The 22,733-nt window shown below is 43.7% G+C and overlaps 1 protein-coding gene across 1 annotated transcript in view; it reads left to right on the top strand.

The window, feature by feature from the left end:
- The window catches only part of LOC127657285 (otoferlin-like), a 72,760-nt gene extending 50,316 nt beyond the window's left edge, over positions 1-22,444 (top strand). The window contains exons 33-43 of the mRNA XM_052146012.1: positions 1,467-1,604; positions 1,678-1,805; positions 1,896-2,066; positions 2,240-2,400; positions 5,464-5,606; positions 5,693-5,781; positions 5,874-5,972; positions 6,084-6,325; positions 6,421-6,599; positions 17,696-17,796; positions 22,264-22,444. Of these exons, the coding sequence (XP_052001972.1) occupies positions 1,467-1,604; positions 1,678-1,805; positions 1,896-2,066; positions 2,240-2,400; positions 5,464-5,606; positions 5,693-5,781; positions 5,874-5,972; positions 6,084-6,325; positions 6,421-6,599; positions 17,696-17,796; positions 22,264-22,444 (1,632 nt within the window). The remainder of the gene's footprint in view (positions 1-1,466; positions 1,605-1,677; positions 1,806-1,895; positions 2,067-2,239; positions 2,401-5,463; positions 5,607-5,692; positions 5,782-5,873; positions 5,973-6,083; positions 6,326-6,420; positions 6,600-17,695; positions 17,797-22,263) is intronic.
- The last annotated feature ends 289 nt before the right edge of the window (positions 22,445-22,733 follow it).

Here is a 22,733-nt window from a genome sequence, read left to right as displayed (position 1 = left end):
TATTTGTAAAGCCGTTTCTCTGTGTACTTTGTGTCTCTGAATATTGACATATTTCATGCAAAAACTCGAATGTTTAAAATTTTATTGACTGGATGCTTTTATTGTCATTTTTAAATGTGCAAACTTTTAAAGGCAGTCTGATCTAATGAAAATTACATGACTGTGTTGACATTTTTGCAAAACTATATGATCTTAATAACTTTGTTCCTTATAAACTGTCCAATGTGTGGCTCTAAAAGGAAATTAACCCTTATGAAAATCAAGAGATAATGGGAAATTTGCCACTGATCATTTTCACATGCAAATGAGCTTAGTGGCAAACTTGCGGCAAATTGTCCATTGTTGCCAAACATTTGCAGCAAATTTGTGGCAAATGTTCTCCCAAATAGATCACCTAAACCTAACCGATAGTGTCAGAAAAAAACAAATGTGAGATAAAAAATACAACCATGTCATGTGGTGCTTCTATAAAACTTTTGACTTGTTGACTCATGGGCTTTTATATTCGTCACAAGTGCAACGCTCTATCAGTTCAGCTACTGCGCAGTTTGATCACACTTGAACAAGCTTGTAAATGTAATTTAAAGTGAAAGTGAATAACAGTCTTTATTTTGTTATTGTAGCTAGGGTTACCACTTTCAAAGTTGTAAAATATGTGACACTTTTTCTAAATTTGTTGAGGAGTAGGGGGTCGGCATTTTCAGGTGGTCCTTACCACACTTTAAGCACGTTTTATCACAATGTGTGGACTTTTCAGACAGTTCCTGACTCCCTTACCCACTGTATCGTAAGCAAAAGGTTTAAATAAACAAAGTTGAACAATTTCGCCATGGCGACATCGGACCAGCTATTGATTGGATACAGGACACATCATTTCAAATGTAAATAAGGGACAGTCCCATATTTTACGGGACAGGTGGCAACCCTAGTTGTAGCGCCCCTAGTGTTCATTTCACCAGAAAACTGCAGCAATATGTAAAAAAAGCTGCTTAAAATTATTTTTGCAAAATCTGAGGTTTAGTAATGTGATTCTAGGAGACACTTACACTCATATAGTTAAAATCCCTAAAAACTTATATTTAGAATTGTTTACTAAAGAATCTTACCAGCAGTACTTGCCATAAAACGACAGTTCATGGTGACCATGTCTGTGAGGCTCCATATAGGACAAAAACACATCACATAAGTACTGTAATAATAGTCTGATTTGACTTGAGCACTATTTCCAAATCTTCTGAAGCCATACAATAGCATTGTTTGAGGAACAGACTGACATTAGGTTCACTGATAATCTTCAACGCCGCAGAACCATGCATCTAATCAGCATATGCATCCACATTTAAAAATTGTGCTTCCTAAAAAAAATACATAATCAATATCAACGCTTGGGTTTCTCACGGTCAAAGCTGACTACATTTCAATATCTGAAAGCGATTTTGGACATAAAAAACACTCCTTGTGTGCAGGGCTCCTTGTGTATCTACAAAGTTCCTGTGTCGGATGATGTGTCCAGAGAAATGGGCTTCGATTCCAACATGGGCATGTTCCAGAATATTCCACACAACGATCCAATAAACGTCCTTGTCCGAGTCTACATCATCAGGGTGTGTAGTACTTACATTAGACCTCAGAGTGGTAAACTGAGTCATTTTAACAAATGTTATGACTTTATGTCAGGCAACAGATCTGCACCCTGCAGACATCAACGGGAAGGCAGATCCATACATCGCCATTAAACTTGGAAAGTCAGACATCAAAGACAAAGAGAACTACATCTCAAAGCAACTCAACCCCTTGTTTGGAAAGTTAGTGCCGTAACACATTCAGTTTGATGTACATTTTCTTGATAATAAGCATATGAACACCAAAATTACCAAATTACTCCAAACTTGCAGGTCTTTTGACATTGAAGCAACACTTCCAATGGATTCGACTCTCACTGTATCCATCTATGACTGGGATTTGGTGGGAACTGATGACCTGATCGGGGAAACCAAGATTGACCTGGAAAACCGTTACTACAGCAAACATAGGGCGACATGTGGTATCAGCTCCAGATATGCCATGTATGTACTTCTCCTTTTAAACGTCTTTCAAACATAATGCTTTAAGTAGGCGTTTGTTCAGTTAATAATTGTAATACCTGTAAACTGTTTGAGCATTTCCAACACTGCTTTAATTAATACGTATGGATGATCTGAGACAGTTGGATGTGTAACTTTACATGCTGTTATTCTAGTCATGGCTATAATGTGTGGAGGGACCCAATGAAGCCAACACAAATCCTTGGCAAACTCTGCAAAGATTACAAAATGGATGCACCGCAGTACGGCCCAGGAGGAAGAGTGAAAGTTGCAAACAGAGTTTACACTGGACCCACTGAAATCGAGGATGAAAATGGTATTTACATTCCATAGAGCATGTTGAATGGGAACACAAAGACAAATATGCATGAAAATAATATTCCGGATTCAATACAATAATTTGTAAGCATTTTTAGAATAATGTTGATTACCACAAAAAATTATTTCAGCTCGTCCCTCAAAAAAAAACAGTAAGGCACTAACAATGGAAGTGAATGCCACTCCATAAATGTTAAAATACACACTGTTCAAAAGTATAGCCACAAGACGTAAGCATTATGGCGGGGAAATTACTAAGAGTAAACTGCACAAACAAGTGCCGGTCATTTGCACATGCAGGTTTAGCACCCGAATCTCTAAAGAAATTATGCAGATCAGGCAACGGCACAAACGCGGCCACATAATCGCTTCTAAACGCAATTTACATGCGCAGTTTTGATCTTGCAGACCGATTCTGAGCGCTGTAAAGCGGAGGACAATGCAGACCACAGATATCTGACACACTTTGGCAAGACTGAACAACATCACTGTGATCCAGACACCTGAATCAGTTTTATACATCTGGATATATGCCAGTTATAAGGTTCTTCTCAATCATTTGATCTTTATTTGAAGGACTGCTGATATGATCAATAGAAAATTTACGCAAGCATCTCCATTTTTTTTTTTTGGCAGATGCTTTTATCCAAAGCGACTTACAGTGCAATTATTACAGGGACAATCTCCCCGGAGCAACCTGGAGTTAAGTGCCTTGCTCAAGGACACAATGATGGTGGCCTTGGGGTTCGAACCAGCGACCTTCTGATTAACAGCCCTGTGCTTTAGCCACTACACCACCACCACTCTTTTAAATGTGTTTTACCTCCTCAGATCGCTGCGCGCCACTTGCAACCTCAACGCGGACACGCTGTTGCAACAAGGTACGCTCAGCGGAGAGTAGAGGCTCCACCCCCAGGTAGTCCAGCTGATTTGGGAACGGTTCGGCAAAGCACAGATAGACCTGTTCACTTCCCAGGACACCTCCCATTGCCCGCTCTGGTACTCCCTAACGGAGGCTCCCCTCGGGACAGACACGCTGGCACATAGCTGGTCCCAGGGGCTGCACAAGTACGCATTTCCCCCAGTGAGCCTTCTTGTGCGGGTGCTGTGCAAGGCCAGGGAGGACGAGGAACAAGTCACTCTGGTGGCCCCCTACTGGCCCACACAGACTTGGTTCTCGGATCTCATGCTCCTCGCGACAGCACCTCCCTGGCGAATTCCCCTGAGGAAGGACCTTCTTTCTCAGGGACGGGGCACCCTCTCGCATCCACGCCCAGACCTAAGTGGCCTACCACCTGCCATCATAGACACGATCAACCAAGCCAGAGCTCCCTCTACCAGGCAACTTTACGCCCTAAAGTGGCGCTTGTTTGCAAATTGGTGTTCTTCCCAGTCCGAAGACCCGCAGAGGTGCACAGTCAGTTCAGTGCTCTCATTTCTACAGGAGAGGTTGGAGGGGAGGCAGTCCAAAACAGACACTGTCTCCAAACAGAGACTTTCCCACTGGGTTGTTGATGCCATTGCATTGGCCTATCACACCCAGGCCGTGCCTGCCCCTTGCGGGTTCGAGCACACTCAACGAGAAGTGTGGCATCCTCATGGGAACTGGCCAATGGCACCTCCCTAGCAGACATATGCAAAGCAGCGGGCTGGGCAACACCCTATATCTTTACGAGATTTTACAACTGACCGGGTGTATCGCTTGCACCTAGCGCCTTTCCCCTCCTCTGAGCTGATCATGTGCGATCTTATCCCAGGAAATCCCACTAACTCGGCTCTCTGGATGACTCCTCCCTAGCCCTCTGGTCCACGAATTCAGTGGATGAATTCAATGACCAGACCCACTACGGGTACTGAAACTACACTGTACTGGAGTAGGTGCTCCACAGGACGGGCCCCTGTGTGGATTAATTCCCCTGTGTGTATTTTCCGGGGTGGACCTGCATCTCCCTTGGGCAGTCCCCGCTGCCTCTCGTTCACCGTATTGCAGCAACTCCTCCCTCACAGCAGGTAGGATCTACCACCGCGCCATTCCCACATGTGGCATGAAAACCCATGTGACGTATCTCGCCACCCTTTGGGGTCTTTTTCCCCTGAAAGAATAGGAGTTGGAAAGGAATACCTTCCCCGACACAAATAAAAATAACATTATGTCCTAGTGAGATTATTTAACAGCAAAAGCTGCCATTTATTTAGATAATATATATAGTTTATAGAAAATCTAGCATAATCACAAAGAAACACTTCAAAATAAAAGCTCCGTCCAAATGAAAGCTCAATTTAAATGAAAAAAAAAGTATGACAGAAATATATCACTACTGTAAAGTTATATAATATTCACTTTATTACTACTACTACTAATAATAATTATTATTATTATTATAAATCAATAGTAATTGTATTATATTTAAGCAATATCTCACATCTGTGATGCTCTGTTCTGCACCACTTTATATGATAAAAAATAATACAATATTATGTTGAAAATGTATTGTTATTTTTCATTTGATATCATTATAAAAATATTATTTTTAATTAATTAATTAATTTAAACACCATTTTAATGATAAAATTCAAATTAACTGTTGATATGGACTCTGTATCGGCGAGTACATAAAATGAAGTACTGGTACTCGTACTCGTTCTCAAAAACATGGTATCAGGACATTCCTAATATTGATACACTTCAAATAATATTTTCATCAAAACATGCAATTAGTAATCCACAAGTAATCCAAACGCAATTGGATTAAAAAGATTACCTTACTGATTACAATTATAATTGTGTTATTCGTAATCAGTTTAAGATTACATTTCAGAAGTACTCCGATATGACACACGTGTGAACTAGGAAAATCATCAGGACATCAGCTTTTTTGAAAAAAATAATTTGAATGTGTTCAAAAATAACTCTGGAAAGTGAAGTTAGTTCTGAGAAAAGCTGCAGCAGAACTGGAGCACAGAAGAAACGTTTAATTCTTATGACATTCATATATTTCTAAGACTTAAGCATCCAAAAGTGAAAACTTTTTGGGGTCACTTTATTAATATACAATTTCAGGATTGAAGAAACAGACGGATGAGCATCTTGCTCTTGCTGTACTAAACCACTGGAAAGATATCCCAAGGATAGGCTGCACACTCGTTCCAGAGCACGTGGAGACGAGGCCTCTTCTGAATCCTGATAAACCCGGAATTGAGCAGGTCAGGAATCCTCAAATGATTGGTGTCTTAGAAAAGTAAATCAGTGAACTAAACCGAGTGTTTATGGTGGGATTCTCCTGATGTAGGGGAGAATTGAGATGTGGGTGGACATGTTTCCGAAGGATATGCCGGCACCTGGTCCGGCTCTGGATATTTCACCAAGAAAGCCAAAGAAGTAGGAATCATCACTTTGAGATCTTAAATAAAATATGATATACAGAAGACTTTTAATTTATTTTCTTCAAAATATATACTCTTCATTGTCAGATTTGAGCTCAGGGTGATCGTGTGGAATACAGATGAAGTCGTTCTGGAGGATGATGATATCTTTACGGGGGAAAAGTCCAGTGACATATTTGTTAGAGGGTATGATATTTTTTTCATAAAGTATCTACAAACTTTTGCCCATATTATAGAAGTATTTTTCATGCTCATAAGGGTAACCGACTCCATCCATGTTTAATTTTTGACCAACAGATGGCTCAAAGGCCAACAGGAGGACAAGCAGGACACAGACGTCCACTATCACTCACTGACCGGAGAGGGCAACTTCAACTGGCGCTTCATTTACCCCTTTGACTATCTACAAGCTGAAGAGAAAATCGTCATCTCCAAGAAAGAGTCCATGTTTTCATGGGACGAGACTGAGTATAAAATTCCTGCCCGACTGAATATACAAGTGTGGGATGCAGATCATTTCTCTGCCGATGACTTCCTGGGTGTGCTTTTGTATTTTTACTATGTAGAGACTCAATCAAAACATATTTTTATTTTCAGCCTAATTTTTCCACTGTGTGTTTGTGTTTGGATTCAGGCGCAATTGAACTCGACCTGAATCGATTCCCTCGTGGGGCAAAAACAGCGAAGCAGTGCTCCATTGACATGGTCCTCAATGAGCAGGATATGCCGATGGTGAACCTCTTCAAACAGAAGAGAATTAAAGGATGGTGGCCATTTGTGGCACGAGATGAAAATGACGAGATGGAAATTACAGTAAGTGGCCATCGCATAAATCTACAAATTGTAAAATGTCAGTTATATAATAGATTGTTTCTTGGGCGCCGTATTTTAGTTGTATTGACTAAAGCATCTTTGACATTTTGATAACTTTCGTGTTTCATATAGGGGTGGCAATCGATTCAAATTTGTCATTAAATTAATGACATGATATGCCAATTATTTCATCTAATGAATCGCAATTGATCGCATATGTGGCCAGGGGCGTCAGGTACTAGAAGGAACTGTAAGAAGCACCAATAATTATACTAACGTTCGACTACGCCACCCAGTATATACCAGGAACTACCAGCCCCAGAACAGGGGGCGCACAGGTTCGTTACCGAAAAATGGGTGAGCAGAGAGACATAGACCAGGGAGTACCAAAGAGGAGGCTGCTTTATTCAAATACAAAAGTTAAAACCATCAATACATTAATATCTCGAGGGCGCAATATTCACATGTCAGAAAGAAACGAAGAAAACAAGAAAAACACTTTAGAAAACTTCAATATACATACCGTAAATAAATACAAAAAAAACAAACAAATACAAAAGAAAGCTTAAGGGAGGGAGAAGGCCTGCTGTGACCCTAAATTTACACACCACGCTTAGTACCCACACACACATACACTCTGGTGAGGTAAATTCAAAGGAGCACGGCACTCAAGGTGAACAGTGTTAAACAGCAGCTAAACCCCTCCTCTATACACTTCCCCCACCACCCAATTACATAGGAGAAAAGGACAAACACTAAACACTGATTAGCTGGTACTAACCAGCCCCAAATAAAGAAAAAAAGTCAGTTCACAAACATGGGAGAAAAATATACAATGACAATATTCAAGCTCAGCTTGTAACTCAAAATAAGTTTAAACCTACAAAAATAAATTATATACAATACAAGCAAAAATTAGCACAAAACAAAAAGGGAAATTATCAATTACAATTCACAGCAAAACAAGAAATGAAAATAAAAGAATGAAACAAAAATAAGGCCACGATCGCCCGCACGCTCGACGGGCAAGCCAGACAGAAAATAGTCACGACTACTTTTGTTCTCACTCTGCGGCGTGCAATCGTCCGGGCCCGCTGTTACAAAAAACACACAAAGTTCACTCCACAACGACAATGACCGGAATAAGCCCAGGCAAGGCAGACAGTGCGTTACATCAAAAGATGCGCATCTCGTCCCGTAATAGAGATGAAACCCTTGATCGTTTCACTCAACCTGTCAAACATAAAACAGAAGAATTACTAATGAAACAAAAGAGACCAACCACGCGAATGGCTCTCATACATACCGGGAGATGTTCACAACGCGGTACTATGCACGGTCACTGACCATAACATGCAGTTGTTTGTTCGTTGACGAGCTACACAAAGACTCAAGATAGTAAACAAACGTTCCACTGACAAAAAAAGAACATCTTCAAAGCAACCGTACCAACCTTAAAGCCAGGGGCAGCCTATGCACAGCACCACAACGCAGAGACGGCACTCCAGATACTATCCCATTCAAAAAAATGGCAACTTCCGTAAAGGGGCGGTACGGGTGACAACGCATCCCCAGTGACAAAAACCTCCCCATTTTATACCATAACACCAGACTACTGATAGGTTCAATGTTTTTACATGACACTGGCCAATGACCAACATGGGTACACTTTACCCTGCTACACATATATAAATAGTTGCTGAGAAATACCCTCAAATAACAATCATTTAATATACTGTATAATGATGAAATAATTCAAAATACAATAATTCAGATCATTAAAATGCATTACATTATTGTGGCAGATGAGTGAAGCATTGATTAGACAATACAAAAAGTGCTTTTAGAAAGCAATATATTATTTATTTCCCTATTATTGAGCATAAGCCTATAGTACTTGGCCTAGTGTGCACAGCAATACATTTTGCAATTGAATTAATCAATCAGTCCAAGATAGATTTTTTATAAGGGCTTTTCTAATTAAATGCATCAATGTACACATGCATCAGATGGACGCTTTTGGAGCATCTCACTTTGGTTGCATTGGGTCATAAAAAGTGTTTTAAATTGCTCTGTCATGCTAATCATATTTCTCTTACGAGAGGTTCTCTCGTATTGCGTAAGCTAGCTTACGCTACGGGAAAGATTCATCTTTTCTGAGATATTGAAGCCAAAAAATTATCCTTAATTTTTGTATCCATTGTCAACGCAGTGTGGCAGCTGCAGACCTTGAGCGGGCTAGCTAGCGAGCTCATAGGTTGCTCTGCGGCAACTGCTGCAGCCTATAGACGAGCTTGGGCGAACTCGCATCCAATGAGAGGCGTCCGCGCGCTCACTGCATCAAAGCCCGCCAAAATGGGCGTGACTAGAGTGCATATAAGCGTAGTTCGTAGGCTGGAACCCTGATTTTCATCTCTTCAGCGAAGCTCTTCGCATCGCTGACCTGGAAGCCGCGTCGTCGTTCGAGGGGCATCAAGCAAGCGTGGACAGCGCTAGAAGAAGCCGGCTGTCTCAGCCACCTTCAGCCATCCTGCGAGCTACGCCATCCGACGACGTATCCTTTTAAAGCAAGCTAGTTCTCACGAATTATTCACAAAAGAGTACGAGCGTCTTTTTCAAGATGCCTCGCTCCACTTGCGCCTCATGTCGCGCCCTTCTCAGCACAGGAGACCGCCACATCATCTGCGCTCTCTGCCTGGGACTGGGGCACGCAGAGCTCGCCCTCGCTGAGGGCGGATGCGATTTCTGTGAGGAGCTACCGATGTCGACCCTGCGGGCTCGACTCAAAGCGCTCAAAGCAGAAACCGCCGCGCCGCCTTACCTTCAGCTGCGCAGGAAGAAGCGCCGCTCACAAAGGCTGCCGGAAACTGTGGTTGAAGCGACTGCCTCGCCGGAGCCTCTCCCTCGAGCATCGCTTTCACCCTCCCCGCCCCCCCGGGACGCGCAGTTGCCGCCGAGCGGCCGCACTGCTGCCATCTCGGATGACGAGGCGGAGGATAAGGGCCGCTGTTCCATCATGGCTTCGGACAGCGAGGAGTGGTCAGGCTCCCAAGCCTCCTCCTCGGCCCAGGAATCCAGCAGGACCCGCGCCGGAGTCGAAGGGGAGTTAACACGCCTCCTCACACAGGCCGTCGACCGCCTCGGGCTCGAGTGGTCACCGCCCCTGAGCAGGCACCCAACAGACTCGACGGCTGCTTTCTTCAAAGCCATCGCCGCTCTACACCCGCGGCCCGGGCCGCTCCCTTCCTGCCGGAATTACATACAGAGCTTGCAAAGTCGTGGAATGCTCCTTTTTCAGCCAGGACCCGTTCCCACGTCTCCACCTCTCTCGCATCGGTGGACGGCGCCACTGAGAGAGGCTACTCATCCATTCCCCGGTCGAGGACTCGGTAGCAGCACACCTTTGTCCGCCCTCCGCGAGATGGCGTTCCAAGCCTGTGCTCCCGTCTAAGGCCTGCAGAGCGACTTCCGCCTATGTTGGCTGCGCCTATTCCGCCGCCGGCCAAGCCGCATCTGCGCTGCACTCAATGGCCGTTTTACAGATCCTACAAGCAGACCTTCTTCGGAGTGGGATGAGAAAGGCAGGCACCCAGAGGCTGTTACTGATCTACGAAGCGCGACAGACCTCGCCCTTCGCGCTACCAAAGCTGCAGCCCAAGCTCTAGGGAAGTGCATGGCATCGCTGACTGTGACCGAGAGACACTTATGGCTAACACTAGCCGACATGGGAGAAGCAGAGCGCTCCACGTTCCTCAACGCACCGCTCTCTCCGACCGGTCTCTTCGGCTCCGCGGTGAGTGGCATTGTTGACCGCTTCTCAGAAGTCCAGAAAGCCACCCAAGCCATGAACCTCTTCCTGCCGCGTCGCGCTAGCTCCTCTGCAGGCCGCTCACGTGACCAGCCTCCTGCACGAGCCTCTTCACAGCGCCCAGTTCAACAAACTCAGACTTCTCAGCGTCGACAGGGCGGCCGCCCTCGATCGCGTTCAGACAGCCGCCGCAGACCGCCGCCCCCCCGCGGGCCTCGATTTAAGATAACGCTGAAACCAGAGCAACCGAAGTCTTCCTAACTTTGTTGAACAAACGACGGCTCAGTCCCGCCGCGGCCGGACCACCGTCAAAACTTTGCCCCTGTCAGTCCCCTTCTCTCAGGCTACTACAGTGGTGAATTTAGCAGCCAACAAGCCGGTGACACTGCCCGCTTGCCTGCACTCAAACGCCGTTTTCACGGCGACCCAAATAAATCTTGTAAAGAGCAAACATGTCTTATGTGTAGAAAAAGTGCCCACAACCCAGTGTTCGCCCCTACACACAAGCATAACACATCCCGTGCCCCTATCAGAGCACGCTCTCATAAAGCGGTTACGAACCGCTCGAGCGTCAGAGTCAATGAAGGCGCCCACAAATGCGTGCGCGCGCCCATTCTCTGCCCGCTCTGTCACACGACCAGCCCTATGTGTAGAAAATTTGCCCACAATCCAGTGTTCACTTCTGCACACAAGCACTGCATGTCTCGTGTCCCCACCAGAGCACGCTCACATAAAGCGGTTACGAACCGCTCGAGCGTCAGAATCAATGAAGGCGCCCACAAATGCGTGCGCGCGCCCATTCTCTGCCCGCTCTGTTACACGGCCAGCAAACATTCCTCTGTGTGTAAGTCCCGTGCCTATGACTATGCTTGCGCATCACGTAACAGATGTGACTCTTTCCCCTTTCATTCCAATCGGGAAGTCACTCACAAAACAGCCTGTTCATGCTGTCTGCGAGCAATCATGCATGAACACACTAAACGCGCTCACACATTTTGTTCAGCGCTCTGTGTGCGGCAATCAGAGCGAATTGGCCATTCACCCTCTAGCGTTACGCTTCAAAGCGTGGGAAGCTATTCCAGGGATATCCAAGTGGGTGTTAAGCACAATACAACAGGGCTATTTGCTACAGTTCGATCGCCGCCCTCCTCGCTTCAGAGCGCGGCTCGAAACCACTGTGAACACGGAAGCAGCGTGCATGCTTCGTTCAGAAATAGCAAGCCTTCTGTGCAAAAGGGCCATAGAAAAAGTGCCACCCTCTCTGAGCGAGTCGGGGCTTTACAGCCGTTATTTTCTTGTTCCCAAGAAAGACGGCGGCCTCAGACCCATATTAGATCTCAGGGTTTTGAACAAGGTGCTTGCAAAAAGACCGTTCAAAATGCTTACAATCAGGCAACTCCTCGCGCATGTGCGCCAGGGGACTGGTTTATTTCTCTCGATCTGAAAGATGCATACTTTCAGATTCAGATAAATCCCGTCACAGGCCATTCTTGAGATTCGCCTTCGACGGCCAGGTTTATCAATACACCGTCCTTCCGTTCGGCCTGTCCTTAGCACCCCGTACTTTCACGAAGTGCATGGATGCGGCGCTCGCACCCCTGCGGAGTCAGGGTTTGTGAATTCTGAACTATTTGGACGACTGGCTGATTATGGCTCAGTCACATATGGAGCTTCTGTCTCACAGAGCAGTTCTCCTCAGCCATCTGAACAGTTTGGGTCTTGCAGTCAATTGGACCAAGAGCTCACTACAGCCCAGTCAGACCATTTCCTTCCTGGGAATAGAACTAGACTCCGTGGCAATGACGGCTCTCTTATCTACACAGCGCGCACGCCGTGTTCAGCGACTAGCCGCATCTTTTCAGATGAACAGCCTCACGCCTCTGAAGAAATTCCAGAGAGTGCTAGGTTACATGGCCTCAGCCGCAGCAGTACTTCAGCTGGGTTTACTGCACATGCGCCCGCTTCAGCATTGGCTAAACACCGCGCGTCTCGCCGGGCTTGGGCCACAGGCCGCCAGCCCATCAAGGTGACTCAGACCTGTATATCAGCTCTGCAGCCCTGGACAGTGGCCGAATGGTATCAGCGGGGAGTGACAATGGGACCTGTATCTCGCCGAAAAGTCATCTCGACAGACGCGTCCAACACGGGTTGGGGCGCGGTCTGCGAGGGCTCTCCGGTTTTCGGCCTATGGTCAGTTCAGGAAAAGCTCCTTCACATAAATTGTCTGGAAATGATAGCGGTCGAGTACGCGCTCGTGCGCTTTCTCCCGGTCATTCAGGGTCACCACGTCCTGGTCCGTTCGGACAACAGATCTGTGGTATCCTACCTAAACCGTCAGGGCGGTGTCAGATCCAGGAACCTCTTCCATCTGACGAAACGCATACTGAGTTGGTCCCAGTGCCACCTGCGCTCGCAGAGGGCGACGCACGTGCCAGGCCACCTGAACGACGGCCCGGACAGACTGTCCAGAGACAATATTCCCCCAGGGAATGGTCCCTGCACGCTCAAACAGTCCAGACGTTATGGCACCTATTCGGCAGAGCAGAGATAGACCTCTTTGCGTCCAAAGACAACTCTCACTGCCCTATATTTTTCTCGAAGCGAGGACGCGCTGGCCCAGGACTGGCCCAGACGCCCGCTTACGCCTTCCCTCCCGTCTCGCTATTGCCACAGGTAATGCAGAGGATCAGGGAAACGCGTCACTCGGTGCTCCTCATAGCCCCGCGTTGGGAGAATCAGACATGGTTCCCGGAGCTTACGCAGCTGTCACTGACAGCGCCGTGGCCCATCCCAGTGAGAGCAGATCTCCTCTCTCAAGCTCGCGGCACAATCTGGCATCCCCACCCAGAGCGCTGGGGCTGCATGCGTGGGTGATCAACGACTACCCGTCGCTCTGCCAGAAGGAGTAATAAACACCATCATACACGCTAGAGCCCCTTCCACGAGAAGACTCTATGCGTCAAAATGGTCTGTGTTCTCAAAATGGTGCACCGACAGAGACCTGGACCCGCGGACATGTGGGGTGTCGTCGCTGCTCGTATTTCTACAAGAGCTGCTGGATAAGGGCAGATCCCCATCCACGCTCAAAGTGTATGTGGCGGCCATTGCGGCGTTCGCTGAACCCCTGCACGGCCAGTCATGGGGTAAAAACGAGCTGGTCATCCGCTTCCTCAGGGGAGCTAGAAGGATGAACCCCGCGCCCCCATCGGTTCCCATCTGGGATCTTTCTATAGTTCTCGAAACTATGAAAGCCCCCCTTTCGAACCACTTCAATCCGTGGATTTGAAATACCTTTCACTCAAAACCGTTTTTCTGACTGCCCTGTCATCAGTCAAACGTGTGGGAGACCTTCACGCGCTGTCTGTCAGCGCTGCGTGTCTTGAGTTTGGACCAAGTGACTCCAAGGTCATTTTAAAGCCTAGACACGGCTATGTTCCCAAGGTGATCGGTACTCCTTCAAAGCACAGGTCATTTCCCTATCGGCGCTGCCAGCACCCGATAGCGAACGCGACGCCAATCTCCTTTGCCCGGTCAGAGCACTGAGATTGTATACTGCGCGCTCTGCCGCTTTCAGATGCTCTGAGCAGCTTTTTGTTTTTCGTTCGGAGGGCGCACCAAAGGTCTCGCCGCCTCGAAACAGACACTATCTAGATGGATAGTGGACGCTATTGCTGCTGCATACGCGTCAAAAGACCTGCCATGCCCGTTGGGCATTAGGGCTCACTCCACTAGAGGCATGGCATCCTCGTGGGCATGGTCCAGCGGGATTTCCATTCACGACATATGTGTGGCAGCGGGATGGACTTCCCCCTCCACCTTTGTCAGATTTTACAATATGGAAGTGCCCGCTCTGCAGGCAAAACTACTAGCGGTTTAATACGCTACAGCTCCCCTGGTGAGCTGCACTGATGGGACACATTCCACACAGACCGGCACCGCCGCTCTGTCGTTCCCTTCCCACTATGTGCTTATGTATTACACAATCAATGACCCGCATTCTTGCCGGCCAAATATTATTTCCCCACTCATAAGGGCTCCCCGGGTCCCCCTTAATTCCCTGGGGCTCATACAGTGGATGCTTGGCGCGACGGCGTTGACAATGGGTTCCCGTAGCGTAAGCTAGCTTACGCAATACGAGAGAACCTCTCGTAAGAGAACGTATCGGTTACCTAACGTAACCTCGGTTCTCTCTAGATGAGGGAACGAGTATTGCGTAGCCGGCCGTGCTTCGCGCCACGGCGACTTTTACGCTTCAGTCAATGAAAACCAGGGTTCCAGCCTACGAACTACGCTTATATGCACTCTAGTCACGCCCATTTTGGCGGGCTTTGATGCAGTGAGCGCGGACGCCTCTCATTGGATGCGAGTTCGCCCAAGCTCGTCTATAGGCTGCAGCAGTTGCCGCAGAGCAACCTATGAGCTCGCTAGCTAGCCCGCTCAAGGTCTGCAGCTGCCACACTGCGTTGACAATGGATAAAAAAATTAAGGATAATTTTTTGGCTTCAATATCTCAGAAAAGATGAATCTTTCCCGTAGCGTAAGCTAGCTTACGCAATACTCGTTCCCTCATCTAGAGAGAACCGAGGTTACGTTAGGTAACCGATACGTTTTAGACTTATAAAAACACTCTTGAGATCCCTGCATTCGGAGCTGTGCTCGTCCAGCTGTGTTTCATGGAAGCACTGAACCAGAAGATAAAAAAAAAATGTCACCAGGTGAAATACTTCATATGGCATTTGTTGTCAAGTGTGACAAAGGGAGTTATTTCTGATGTTTTAATGATATAGGAATATCGATGCTTCTATTGATATTGTGCTTTTTTAAATTGCTGGCTTATGTAAACATTTGCTAGATGGACGTCTTTGAAACTCTGCGAGAGGCTTCGCAATAGTCAGTATTAAAGGTGCTGGAAGCGATTTTAGCCGTTTTAATTTCCACAAGATTGAGCCGTTGATTTAGCCACGCCCCCTCTTTCCAAACCACTGCACCGGTACTGTTGATACTGACACAAAGCTGATTGAACGAATCATTTTTTTTATTATTTAACTTTGTAACTTTTTCCAGAGATAATAACTGTCTCAGGGCAGTTCTTTCAGTGAAATCTTTCAGGGAGTATGGTTATTTTTTTGCATACCTTTCCATGATAAAATCGTTTGCAGCACTTTGATTGATTTGACAGCGATTGCCATATGAAACATATTCATGTATTAGAAGACTGTCTAACATTATGTTTTTTTTATTTAATGTTTGCGAAACATTCTTGTTATTGTATTATAATATAACTATAAATCAACAGATAAAGTACCACAATTCTGTCTTCTTGTAAGCATAAAATGTCATATGTACTGATAGTGGCACCTGGTGGCTGAGGTTGGTACCACATGTTGCCTCTTGAGTAGATACAAAAATTCAGAGAAAATTTTTTTTTGTAAGAGATAAAAAAAACTTTAAGAGAGTAAAAAAACACAAATGTTTAGAGAGAGATAAAAATCAGACAAATAAAAAAAACTTTTTTGCCAGAGGAAAAAAAAATGTTAGTCCATAGTCTCAGGAAGGCACTAAGACACCTGAATAACTGCTATCACCAAGAGAAATGTATTGTGCACGTTCCCGAGTTGAGTGACAGGAGGAGTCTGTATCTAAAAGTTGATTTGCTCTTTTACCTGTAAGGTGGGACTTCCTTTTCTACATCCTCCACATTGTGTTCCAATATCTCACATTCATTTTAATTCAAGTGATCCATTTTGGGCAAAATAGTTTCTGGCTCTGATTCGACTGAACAAATTTAGACAGCATACTAATCAAACAGCTTTTTTTTACTAAAATAATCATGCAACTTATTAACAAAAGTTACCATTTTTGAAAGCTTTGTTCAAAATCCAATTGACTGAAACATGAGGGTGCCTGTGAGACGTTTATTTAACTAATTAATGCTGTCTTTATTGGCCGCTTTACATTAACAGTAATGCGCAAGAGGCTGTGTTACAATCATTTTACTTCACATCATGCCAAACAACATGCAAATTACTTCTCTAAAATTGTAATTAGATGACTGACTTCTGATTACGTCATCAAAAAAGTAATCATATTACACAGTTACTTCGTTTTGTACGATTTTATTTTTCCGCTCAAAGAATTCAAAATAATGTCTATATTTCTTCCTTGTTCATTGTTGCACACAAGTCACACACTAAGAAACTTGCGTTTCTCTCTTCCATTGACTTGTAATGTGGAAACACAAACAGACCAACATAATAGCATAATTTATGTTTTACATGTATTCTATTACATCTATTACAAGTATTACTTATTTGTAACACAAGTAATGTACTTGAGTCATTTAATTAAATGAATGTTAGTAACAAATCTGATTACAATAAATGCATCAAGCAGTTTTAATAAACCTGGAGAATGCTATCCGTTAGCATTAGCATTCATCTCAAAGGCAGTTGCTCAGCTGGCACATACAACCCTGAAAGAATGTGTAACGAGTCAGAGGCAGACACAGAGTGAAGATCCATACGCAGAGTTTATTAGAGAGCGTAGTCATACAGGCAGAGTTCAAAACCTGGTAAGCAATCCACACAATGCATTAACTCCAAAAACAGTAGACAAAAGGGGTAAATCCACGGAACAGGCTAAGGTCAAAACAGGCAGGCAATAGAGGAAGATAAACACTCAGAAATGCAAGACAACAGAGTGAATTGGCAAGACTTCGCAGTGAAGTAGCGTGGAGACTATAAACACTGGGAGATGAGGAGGGAATGGAAATCAGGTGTGAGAGTTAATGGCGGGAGGAAAGGGATTCTCGGAAATGTAGTCTGGGAAGGGATTAATACTCAGGGGAAGGGGATCTGGTGTGAACAGATCTGGAGGATGTGACAGTGTGCAAACTGCTTGCTGGCATTTAGCTTCATAGGCACTCAATTCTAAACACATTTTGAGCCAATCACCTGAACCGTGAATTTCATTTGACTGATCACTCTTGTATTAGAACCACTAGTAGCAGACAGGGGAAAAACAAATGTTTATTTCACACTATTAAGAGCCCTTAAAAAAATGGTAATGGTGAAACATTTATGAGAATATAATATATTATTTATGTATACTGTATGTTGGTTACAAAATATCCTTTTATCCGAATATACAACTACATTTGAGTGGCTGTCAGTGGAGAAAGATGATTTTTGCAGAAGGAATAGTGTGATTACAACATCTACTAACAGGGGCTGACCAGTCAAACCCTGACCACCCTGACTATAACACATGGGTTTATCTGTTTGTTCAGGGGAAAGTAGAAGCAGAGCTGCAGCTGCTGACGGGGGAGGAGGCTGAGAAAAGTCCTGTTGGTGAAGGACGGAATGAACCAGAACCCCTCGAGAAACCAAAGTAAGAGCGACATTAACTACTCTAAACTTTATGTGCTCTTGTCTGTCTTTCAGTCATTTGCAACTTACAGTTTTTTTACTTTTATTTTGGCATGTCCCGAATCGGGTCAAATTCTGCACTCATGTACTTGTAGCCTACTCATGCTTGTAAAAATGCTCAGATACCAAAAACCGATACCATCTGACATAAGAATGTCATTCCGTTTATTTAGATAATATATAGTTTGCATGTGCGGCGCGCATCAAATGAGAGCACTTGTGAATGTGTGAAGACAGTGTTGTGTCGGCACCGACTGCATGTACCTTTTAAAGCTCCTCCTTAGCAGCCTTTTAATCACTTTGAGTCATGAAGCGACTGGTTTTTCAAGACTGAAAATCTAGCATCATCACAGAGAAACACTTCAAAATAAAAGCTCCGTCCAAATAAAAGCTCAATTTAAATGAATTTTTTTTTTTTAAAGTATAACAGAAATATATCACTACTGTAAAGTTATGTAATATTCACTTTATTACTACTACTACTAATAATAATAATAAATCAATAGTAATTGTATTATATTTATTACAGTTGAAAAAAAAAATTATACATTGTTCGAAGAAATAAAGATAAAAAAGGAAGCTTTAACAAAACTCTTGACAAGTGGTGAACAGATATATCGCACCGGCTAATAAATCGGCTGGTATTCAGTATTATTATATAATTATAGACATGTGCTGATAAATCTTCCCGCCAATTCGTTTCTCAAGCTGCGACAGTGCCACGAATCGGCAGCTTGCATGTGAAGCAGCTGTCTGACACATATAAACGGCCAATCACAGTTCGCTATGTTGTTAAATGACATTGCATTATATAATAGACCGTCGTACAACAACGTCTCATACGTCTTAAACTGATCAGCGTATCAGAGCTGTAGATCGTGATGTTTAAAGTCCTCTCGTTTCATTCTTCTTCTCTTTGCTCAACAGTTCCCTGTAACTTTTAACTGTCTTGTCTAATGATATAAAGGCAAATATCAATCAGACTCCAATCACATACTGTCTGCAAATATGCAGTACTTCTCGAATCTCACAAAACTTCTTGCTTCCTGTGGAGCTGTCATACTGTATATCTTCTTCTGAAGCACATATTCTATCAGTCTGGATGAAAACTGTGTTCATCTGACTCAAGAATGTGACACTACGGTCTGTCCATGACACTCCAAACAGGCAATCCGATCCATGTAAACTGAAAGTGGTCAGTAGATTACTGCTCTCACTGGATTCACACGAGCATGTGAAAACAACTTCAAAGTAAAAGTGCTTCATGTGCGCTAAAAGTAAATGTCATGTTCACTGATCACTGTCTTTTGTGAGATGATGGACTACTGTGTGCACTGTTGTTATTTCCATTTTCCAGGTATATTAAAGGGATAGTTCACCCAAAAATAAAACATTCTCTAATCATTTAATCACCCTCATTCAATATCAGATGTCTATGACTTTATTTCTTCAACAGAACACAAACGATTGTTTTAAGAATATTTCAGCTCTGTAGGTCCATATTATGCAAGTGAATGGTGACCAAAACTTTGAAGCTCCAAAAAGTATATAAAGGCAGCAGAAAGGTAATCCATAAGACTCTTGTGGTTAAATCCATGTCTTCAGAATTGATATGATAGATGTGGGTGAGAAACAGATAATATTTATGTCAATTTTTACCATAAATACTCCTCCCTGCCCAATAGGTGGCCATATCAATGGAAAATGCAAATTACCAAAAACAAAATAAGTGAAAGTGGAGATTTAAAGAAAAAAGGACTTAAATGTTGATCTTATCATACCACTTCTGAAGATTTGGATTTGACCTCTGGAGTCATGTGGCTTACCTTTATGTGTTTGTTGAGCTTCATAGTTTTGGATTCTGTTGACTTTGTGAGGACCTACAGAGCTGAGATATTCTTCTCAAATCTTTCAACAGAAGAAAGAAAAGTCTGGGAATGCATGAGGATTAGGGATAGGTAAATGGTTAGAGAATTAAATGTTTTGGGGTAAACTGTTCCTTTGACAATTTCTTTGTGCAAAAAAAAAAATTTATTTGGAAATTAGATGACTAAACAGAAACCAGGAGAAATGGGCTATTTACTATTTAACCACTTCGACCCGCCAGCAGGTCCTAAAGTGGGCACTATATCACGAAAAATGTTCACGCCTAAAATGTTATTGTATACATAAATCAGGCAAATGTTGTATCGTTTGAAAGCTTAGATTCTGAAATTTTCAGAGATAACCATCACTTCAGTATATATGTTACTTAAAATTACAAGTCATATGTGGCAGGGCGGAGGGCGGAGCCGGGTCGTGATCATACACTCCCGGTCCCTTATCAGGCTAATCAAGTCTCCGAGAGGGATAAAGGCTGACTGCGGAGGATTGTGCGAAAGACACAAACACACATGACGGACATGTCCATAAACTATCTCTCTCTCCCGCACAATCCTCCGCAGTTTAAAATTTAAATGAGAGGGTAAAGGCCAACGCGGAGCAGCAGTGAGAGAGAGAGAGGAGAGAGAGATAAAAAAAAAAACACTTACTCGCCAGTTCTCCGATACGCCGTAGCTTATTCCTCGGCCACTCCTCCACCCTCTACCGGATGACAGCCGCACCTCTCTGGGCGGATCGGAGACAGTCCTCCAGCCCCTGGCGGATGGAACGCCCCACCGCGTTCTTGGGGAACAGAAGTGGACTCCCCCGCCCCTGGCAGCGGTTCTCCCACTCCTCGTGGTCGGCAGCCGTCGTAGCGGCGAGAACTCTACTACGGCGTATCCCTCCTCCTTCCCGGGTTTCGGCACCAGTGTAAAGGATTCAATGGGAAGGAGGAGACAAGAATATAAATAATATTTTAATGAGAAACTTAAAACAGAAGACACAAACACACATGACGGACATGTCCGTAAACAATCTCTGTCTCCCGCACAATCCTCCGCAGTTGGCCTTTATCCCTCTCGGAGGCTTGATTAGTCTGATAAGGGACCGGGTGTGTATGATCACGACCCGGCCCCGCCCTCCGCCCTGCCACATCATATAATAAATTAAAGCTCCCACTCTCAGGAATGTGACTGAACAGTTTATTTTGTTGCCCTAATTCCACAGTTAAAAAGATAATCAAAAGAATCACAAAGTCGAATATGAAATTTGTTAGTCATCAAGTACAAATGTCTCTTTTATGCTCCAATACCTGCAACTGTAAGCCCAAATAGCTAAAAACGTTATATCTGCTCTTACGTTAGGCAGTTGTCTGTGAGCTTGTTTGTGTGAATAATCCAATGTTATATCTTAGATGTCCAGAACAAAATATGCCATCCAGCAGGAAAAGCATGCAAAACAAATCATCTGAAAAATAAGTTATTGACTATAGATAATAAAGTATTATACACCACCGTGAGGAGACGAACTCAGCGTTCTAATGACACCTAGTTTGAGCTTGTAGTCCACTGAGAGGACGAGATATTCAATGAAATAATGAGGGTGATGCTTGAACTGAAAATTAGACTGAATGTCTATGGACGAGCACATCTGTGAGGGATAAAATGTGTTAGAGCGTCATCTACATTTCAGATCTGTATATTGTGATGGAATGTGGTAGAGGAAAAATATTTTTTTCTAGTAATTTCTGCCACCTAGTGGAATAAAATGAGACTTTTCAAAGTGAGGTAGAGTGAACAGAACCAGAATTACAGGCTTACAAATTTAGGACAACACATATTTCTTTATTCATCATAAGATTGTAAACATATACAATATTATTTATGAATAATTGGAGTATTATTCTGAAACAAATTAGACAATTTTTTGGCAATTAGTTCACAGTATGTGTAAATGGTGAGCTTTTAAATTTGAGAGTGAACCAATGCTGGCAGCAGCCCAAAAATGATTAAAACACACATTATATACAGTATATATATATATTTATTTTTTAACAAAAAAGTTTTGTGTGGAATTTTAAGTAATTATACTGTTTTGCTAAATAAAAGTTCATTCATTTTTTTGCAATATTATGAATGTATTATTTTCTATAGTAAATTGTGTGAAATATCAGCATTATATTGGCATGCTTTTTTATCTTACATATATACATTAGCAGGTCCTGGCAAGATTCAGCATCTCTTGAGCAGACCTGTGTACTGTTATTCCAGAACCACTAAACTCATCAATATACAACAATTCATTACTTATTGCCTCAAATTCATAAATGAATGATTTCAACCTTTTTCATTTCAATGCTGCATAAGCCTTGCTGGCACTTTCATGTTCTTCCTATACTGCCTACTTCCTCCCATCTTGTCTTGTTTAATGCACACATACATCCATTCTTGGAAAGCAGAACAGAGGAGTAAAATATTCAGTGCAATCATCAGGATTATGATCTACTTGAACAGATCTGCAGCGCTGTGCCACAGATTTTACAACACATTTTTCTTTGTCCCACCAGCCGCCCTGACACAACCTTCCTGTGGTTCATCAGTCCGCTCAAAGCAATCCGCTACTTAATCTGCAACAACTACAAGTGGCTTATCATCAAAATTGTGGTGGTGCTCTTGATATTAGCGATGCTGGGCTTGTTTTTGTACAGTATGCCAGGCTACATGGTGAAAAAACTTCTGGGTGCTTGAAAAGCTTTCCCATCCTCTTGCCACATTCAATATTGCTGCATTTCTCATGGCGGATACAAGGAACATGTATGTTTTTGGAACATTGTATTTGTTTGTTGGAGAAGTAGTATGCAGAGTAGTGTTTTTCACCTTTGTTAAAGGTGAAGTGTGTCATTTCCGTGCCACTTGCGTCATTAAACATAGTTGCAAAAATCCCAATTTTGTTAAATCCGGCCCAGACGGTGCCACTTAAACAAACAGATTGCAGTTTTGTTTGGAGATGCTAGTGGTGCAGACATTACCCACGTCA

Source organism: Xyrauchen texanus, chromosome 16 (genome assembly GCF_025860055.1).
Source record: "Xyrauchen texanus isolate HMW12.3.18 chromosome 16, RBS_HiC_50CHRs, whole genome shotgun sequence".
In the NCBI taxonomy this organism is placed as follows: Eukaryota; Metazoa; Chordata; class Actinopteri; order Cypriniformes; family Catostomidae; genus Xyrauchen; species Xyrauchen texanus.
Note: the sequence above shows the minus strand (reverse complement) of the source record. Positions and strands in the feature narration are given on the sequence as shown.